At 53.3% G+C, this 7,449-nt stretch overlaps 1 protein-coding gene across 1 annotated transcript; it reads left to right on the forward strand.

Annotated features, from left to right (window-relative positions):
- The first annotated feature begins 19 nt into the window (after window positions 1-19).
- PFDN2 (prefoldin subunit 2) lies at window positions 20-6,245 on the forward strand. Its single transcript, XM_059490245.1, has 4 exons — window positions 20-97; window positions 1,989-2,077; window positions 3,620-3,743; window positions 5,994-6,245. Exons 1-4 carry the CDS (start codon window positions 35-37, stop codon window positions 6,165-6,167), a joined length of 450 nt encoding a protein of 149 aa, XP_059346228.1. The 5' UTR covers window positions 20-34; the 3' UTR covers window positions 6,168-6,245.
- The last annotated feature ends 1,204 nt before the right edge of the window (window positions 6,246-7,449 follow it).

Genomic DNA, 7,449 nt, shown 5'->3' on the forward strand with positions numbered 1-7,449 from the left:
CGGGAGCGGAAGGGGCGGAGCCGAGCGGGACAAGATGGCGGAGCCGGGGAAGGGGCGAGGGGCGGCCCCGGCGGGGAAGGGGCTGAGCGCTGAGCAGGTCCGGGGGGACCGGGACATGGGGAGGGGTCCCTGGGTGATGTGAGGGGAGGAGGAGTGAGGGGAGAGCGAGGGGAAGGTGGGGATGAGGGGGGTCTGTGGGAGGGGGGGGATGGGAGTGAGGGAAGGGTCCCTGATAATGGGGAGGGGTCCTTGATAACGGGGAGGGGTCCCTGATAACGGGGAGGGGTCCTTGATAACAAGGAGGAGACGGTGATAATGGAGAGGGTTCTGTGATAATGGAGAGGGATCCCTGATAACGAGGAGGAGTCCCCTGATAAGGGGGAACAGGTCCCTGATAATGGGGAGGGGTCCTTGATAAAAAGGAGGGGTCCGTGATGATGGGGAGGGGTCCCTGATAACGGGAAGGGGTCCTTGATAACAAGGAGGAGACGGTAATAATGGAGAGGGCTCTGTGATAACGGAGAGGGATCCCTGATAAGGGGAGACAGGTCCCTGATGACGGGGAGGGGTCCTTGATAACAAGGAGGGGTCCGTGATGATGGGGAGGGGTCCCTGATAATGAGGAGGGGTCGCTGATAATGGGGAAGGGTTTCTGATAAGGTTGGGGGTGCTGCTTTGGAGTTGAGGCGTTCCCTCTCATCCCGGGGGGCTCCCCAAGCCCCCAGTGGGATCCCAACCCCAATCCCAGGGGTTTATCCCATTCCCAGTTCCCCAATCCCTGTTTATCCTGATCCTGGTTCATCCCAGTCCAATCCCAGTTGATCCCAGTCCGTCCCATTCTGAACTCTCCAATCCCATTCCCAGTTCCCCATTCCCAGTTTGCCCCAGTCCAGTCCCACTCCCGTTTCTCCAGTCCTGATTTATCCCAATCCTGGTTTTTCCCAGTTTTTCCCATCCCATTCCCAGTCCCTCCCAGTCCCATCTCAGCCCATCCCAGTCCATTTTCAGTGTCTTTCAGTCCACCCCAGTCCATCCCAGTGGCTCCCAGTTAACCCAGTTCCCATCCTAGCCCTCCCCAGTCTGTCCCAGTGGCTCCCAATCTGTACCAGTCCCATCCCAGTGCATTCCCAGCCCCTCCCAGTGGCTCCCAGTCCATTCCCAGCTCATCCCAGTGGCTCCCAGTTAACCCAGTTCCCCCCCCAGTCCATCCCAGTGCCTCCCAGTTTGTTCCAGTTCCTATCCCAATCCATTCCCAGTCCATTCCCAGTCCATTCCCAGTCTATTCCTAGCCCCTCCCAGCCCCTCCTAGCCTTCCCAGTCCATTCCCAGCTCATCCCAGTGGTTCCCAGTCCATCCCAGTGCCCCCCAGTTTGTTCCAGTTCCCATCCCAATCCATTCCCAGCCCCTCCCAGTCCATCCCAGTCCATTCCCAGTCCATCCCAGTCCATTCCAGTGGCTCCCAGTTAACCCAGTTCTCCCCACCAGTCCATCCCAGTGCCCCCCAGTTTGTTCCAGTTCCCATCCCAATCCATTCCCAGCCCTCCCAGTCCATCCCAGTCCATTCCCAGTGGCTCCCAGTCCATTCCCAGTCCCCACCCTGTGATCCCAGTCCATTCCCAGCCCCTCCCAGCCTTCCCAGTCCATTCCCAGCTCATCCCAGTGGTTCCCAGTCGATTTCCAGCCCCTCCCAGTGGCTCCCAGTCCATCCCAGTGTCTCCCAGTTTGTTCCAGTTCCCATCCCAATCCATTTCCAGCCCCTCCCAGTGGCTCCCAGTCCATCCCAGTGTCTCCCAGTTACCCCAGTTCCCATCCCAATCCATTCCCAGTGGCTCCCAGTCCATTCCCAGTCCTTCCCAGTGGTTTCTAGCCCATCCCAGTCCCCTCCCAGTGGCTCCCAGTCCATCCCAGTGTCTCCCAGTTACCCCAGTTCCCATCCCAGTCCATTCCCAGCCCTCCCAGTCCATCCCAGTGATCCCAGTTTGGCGCAGGTGGTGTCCCGGTTTAACCGCCTGCGGCAGGACCAGCGGGGTTTGGCCTCCAAGGCAGCGGAGCTGGAGCTGGAGCTCAACGAGCACACGTGGGTCAGGGGTCCAGTTTGGGGGCTTTGGGGTCGGGATTGGGGGGTTTGGGGTCGGGATTGGAGGGTTTGGGGTCGGGATTGGGGAGTTTGGGGTCAGGATTGGGGGGTTTGGGAGCAGGATTAGGGGGATTGGGGGGCTTGGGGTCGGGATTGGGGGGCTTGGGGTCGGGATTGGGGGGCTTGGGAGCGGGATTGGGGAGTTTGGGGTCGGGATGGGGGAGTTTGGGGTCAAGAATGGGGGTTTGGGGTCAGGATTAGGGGGTTTGGGAGGGGGATTGGGGGGTTTGGGGTCAGGATTGGGGGGTTTGGGGGTCAAGGATGGGGGTTTTGGGGTCGGGATTGGGGAGTTTGGGGTCAGGATTGGGGGGTTTGGGGTCAGGATTGGGGAGTTTGGGAGCGGGATTGGGGGGTTTGGGGTCGGGATTGGGGGGTTTGGGAGCGGGATTGGGGGGTTCGGGGTCAGGATTGGGGGGTTTGGGAGGGGGATTGGGGGGTTTGGGGTCGGGATTGGGGGGTTTGGGAGGGGGATTGGGGGGTTTGGGGTCGGGATTGGGGTGTTTGGGGTTGGGATTAGGGGGATTGGGGGCTTTGGGGTCAGGATTGGGGGGTTTGGGAGGGGGATTGGGGGTTTGGGGTCAAGAATGGGGGGTTTGGGGTCAGGATTGGGGGGTTTGGGGTCGGGATTAGGGAGTTTGGGAGCGGGATTGGGGGGTTTGGGAGCGGGATTGGGGGGTTTGCGGGGTTTGGGGTCAGGATTTGGGATGGAGATTTGGGTAGGTTTGGGATGAGGATTTGGGGTGTGTTTGGGGTATATTTAGGGTGGATTTGGCACAGGGATTTGGGATCAGGATTGGGGTGTATTTGGGATGGGGATTTGGGGTGTGTTGGGAGTGGATCAGGGTGTGTTTGGGGTGTATTTGGGATATATTTGGGGTGTATTTGGGGTATATTTGGGGTGCATTTGGGGTATGTTTGGGGTGTATTTGGGGTATGTTTGGGGTATGTTTGGGGTGCATTTGGGGTGCATTTGGGGTATGTTTGGGGTGCATTTGGGGTGTATTTGGGGTATGTTTGGGGTGTATTTGGGATATGTTTGGGATATATTTGGGGTGTATTTGGGGTATGTTTGGGGTGTATTTGGGGTATGTTTGGGGTGTATTTCAGATATGTTTGGGGTTTATTTGGGATATGTTTGGGGTATATTTGGGATATATTTGGGGTATGTTTGGGATATATTTGGGATATGTTTGGGGTGTATTTGGGGTATGTTTGGGGTTTATTTGGGATATGTTTGGGGTGTATTTGGGGTATGTTTGGGGTGTATTTGGGATATATTTGGGATATGTTTGGGGTGTATTTGGGATATGTTTGGGGTATGTTTGGGGTGTATTTGGGATATATTTGGCGTATGTTTGGGGTGTATTTGGGATATATTTGGGATATGTTTGGGGTGTATTTGGGGTATGTTTGGGGTGTATTTGGGGTATGTTTGGGGTGTATTTGGGATATATTTGGGGTGTATTTGGGACACTGCCCCAGGCTGGTGATCGAGACCCTGCGCGAGGTGGATCCCACCCGGAAATGTTTCCGCATGGTCGGGGGCGTGCTGGTGGAGAGGACGGTCAAGGAGGTGCTGCCCGCCCTGGAGAGCAACAGGGAGCAGGTCTGTGACCCCAAAACCACCCTGGGATCCCATAAAAACCCATTGGGATAGCCCTAAACCTGCTGGGATCCCATAAAAATCCAATGGGATAGCCCCAAACCCACTGAGATCCCATAAAAACCCCATTTCCCCCATTTCCCAGTTCTCCCATTTCCCCCCCAGATCTTCAATCTCTCTCTCTCTTTTCCCCCATTTTCCCCATTTCCTGGGGTTTTTTTTCCATATTTCCTAATTTTCCTGGGTTTTTCTCCCAAATCTCCAAGCTGATTGATTCTCTCTCTTTTCCCCATTTTCCCCAATTCCCATATTCCAAATTTTCCCATTTTCCCCGTTTTACCCCCAGATCTCCACTCTCACCAAGTCTCTCTCTTTTCCCCCATTTCCCCTGTTCCAAATTCTCCCATTTTCCCCATTTTCCCCCCAAATCTTCAAGCTGATTCTCTCTCTTTTTCCCCATTTCCCCAATCCCATTTTCCCCCCAGATCTCCACTCTTACCAAGTCTCTCTTTTCCCCCATATTCCCAAATTTCCCATTTCCCCGTTTTCCCCCCAGATCTCCAAGCTGATTGATTCTCTCTCTTTTCCCCCATTTCCACCATTTCCCATATTCCAAATTTTCCCCATTTTCCCCGTTTTTCCCCCCAGATCTCCACTCTAACCAAATCTCTCTCTTTTACCCATTTCCCATATTCCCAAATTTCCCATTTTCCCCGTTTTCCCCCCAGATCTCCAAGCTGATTGATTCTCTCTCTTTTCCCCCATTTCCACCATTTCCCATATTCCAAATTTTCCCCATTTTCCCCGTTTTACCCCCCAGATCTGCACTCTAACCAAGTCTCTCTCTTTTCCCCTATTTCCCCAATTCCCAAATTTCCCATTTTCCCTGTTTTTTCCCCCAGATCTCCACTCTAACCAAGTCTCTCTCTTTTCCCCCATTTCCCCTGTTCCAAATTTCCCATTTTACCCGTTTTTCCCCCAGATCTCCACTCTAACCAAGTCTCTCTCTTTTCCCCCATTTCCCATATTCCCAATTTCCCCATTTTCCCCGTTTTTCCCCCCAGATCTCCACTCTAACCAAATCTCTCTCTTTTACCCATTTCCCATATTCCCAAATTTCCCATTTTCCCCGTTTTCCCCCCAGATCTCCAAGCTGATTGATTCTCCCTCTTTTCCCCCATTTCCCCCATTTCCCATATTCCCAATTTCCCCATTTTCCCCGTTTTTCCCCCCAGATCTCCACTCTAACCAAGTCTCTCTCTTTTCCCCCATTTCCCACATTCCCAAATTTCCCATTTTCCCTGTTTTTCCCCCCAGATCTCCACTCTAACCAAATCTCTCTCTTTTCCCTCATTTCCCCCATTTCCCATATTCCCGATTTTCCCATTTTCCCCGTTTTACCCCCCAGATCTCCACTCTAACCAAATCTCTCTCTTTTCCCCCATTTCCCACATTCCCAAATTTCCCATTTTCCCTGTTTTTCCCCCCAGATCTCCAAGCTGATTGATTCTCTCTCTTTTCCCCCATTTCCCCCATTTCCCACATTCCAAATTTCCCATTTTCCCCGTTTTTCCCCCCAGATCTCCACTCTCACCAAGTCTCTCTCTTTTCCCCCATTTCCCATATTCCCAATTTCCCTGTTTTTTCCCCCAGATCTCCACTCTAACCAAATCTCTCTCTTTCTCCCCATTTCCCACATTCCCAAATTTCCCATTTTCCCCGTTTTCCCCCCAGATCTCCAAGCTGATTGATTCTCTCTCTTTTCCCCCATTTCCCCCATTTCCCATATTCCCCATTTTTCCCCCCAGATCTCCACTCTAACCAAATCTCTCTCTTTCTCCCCATTTCCCCCATTTCCCCAATTCCCAAATTTCCCATTTCCCCCGTTTTTTTCCCCAGATCTCCACTCTAACCAAGTCTCTCTCTTTTCCCCCATTTCCCCCATTTCCCCCATTTCCCATATTCCCAATTTCCCCATTTTCCCCATTTTTCCCCCCAGATCTCCACTCTAACCAAGTCTCTCTCTTTCTCCCCATTTCCCACATTCCCAAATTTCCCATTTTCCCTGTTTTTCCCCCCAGATCTCCAAGCTGATTGATTCTCTCTCTTTTCCCCCATTTCCCACATTTCCCATATTCCCGATTTCCCCATTTTCCCCGTTTTTCCCCCAGATCTCCACTCTAACCAAGTCTCTCTCTTTCCCCCCATTTCCCACATTCCCAAATTTCCCATTTTCCCCTTTTTTCCCCCCAGATCTCCAAGCTGATCGAGGCCCTGGCTCAGCAGCTGCAGGCCAAGGGCCGGGAGCTCTCGGAGTTTCGGGAACGCCACAACATTCGCCTGGTGGGGGAGGACGACCCCAAATCCACCCCCAGGGACGGCCCCGAGGGGAACAAGGGGGGGCCCGGGGGGGTCTTGTTGTCCTGACCCCCCCCCCAAAATTCCCAGAGGGATTTGGGGGCGTTTTTTGGGGGGGTTTGGGTAATAAACGGGAGTTTGGGGCAATCTCCGGGTTTGGTTTTTGTGGGGAAGGGGGGAAAAGGGTTTGGGGTGAGGGGGGGGGGGGAAAGGGGGAGCCTAAAAATGGGGGTGGGACCCAAAAAATGGGGGAAAGGGACCCCAAAATGGGGGAAAAAAAAAGGCTCAAAAATGGGTGTGGGACCTCGAATGGGGGGAAAATGGAGACCCTAAAAATGGGGGAAAAAGGGGATCTTAAAAATGGGGGGAAAAGGGACTCCAGAAATGGGGGGTGAGACCTTAAAATGGGGAAAAGAGGGGACCTCAAAAATGGGGGGAAAGGGACGCCAACAATGGGGGTGAGACCTCAAAATGGGGGAAAACGGGACCCTAAAAATGGGGGTGAGACCTCAAAATGGGGAAAAACGGGACACTAAAAATGGGTGAAAAGGGGACCCTAAAAATGGGGGAAAAAAGGGACTCCAAAAATGGGGAAAAAAGGGACTCCGAAAATGGGGAAAAAAGGGACTCCAAAAATGGGGGTGGGACCTCAAATGAGGAAAAAAACAGACCCTAAAAATGGGGCTGGGACCCTAAAAATGGGGGAAAAGGGAACCCTAAAATGGGGGAAAAGAGACCCCAAAAATGGGGGGTGGGACCCAAATTGGGAAAAAAGGGGACCCTAAAAATGGGGGGGAAAGGGACCCCAGAAATGGGGGGTGAGACCTTAAAATGGGGAAAAGAGGGGGCCCCAAAAATGGGGGGAAAGGGATGCCAGCAATGGGGGTGAGATCTCAAAATGGGGAAAAGCGGGACCCTAAAAATGGGTGAAAAGGGGACCCTAAAAATGGGGGAAAAAAGGGACTCCAAAAATGGGGGTGGGACCTCAAATGGGGAAAAAACCAGACCCTAAAAATGGGGCTGGGACCCTAAAAATGGGGGGAAAAGGGACCCCAGAAATGGGGGGTGAGACCTTAAAATGGGGAAAAGAGGGGGCCCCAAAAATGGGGGCAAAAGGGAACCCTAAAAATGGGGGGATAGGGACGCCAACAATGGGGGTGAGACCCCAAAATGGGGAAAAACGGGACCCTAAAAATGGGGAAAAAAGGGACTCCAAAAATGGGGGAGGACCCCAGAGTTTTGCTGGTGGCAAGGTGGGGTGGCGGAGGACATAGGGGTGACAAAGAGAAGGGGGTGACAAAGACATGGCAGGGAGGTGACGAAAGACGGGGGTGACAAGACCATGGGGGTG

This window comes from Ammospiza nelsoni, chromosome 28 (assembly GCF_027579445.1).
Source record: "Ammospiza nelsoni isolate bAmmNel1 chromosome 28, bAmmNel1.pri, whole genome shotgun sequence".
Taxonomy (NCBI): domain Eukaryota; kingdom Metazoa; phylum Chordata; class Aves; order Passeriformes; family Passerellidae; genus Ammospiza; species Ammospiza nelsoni.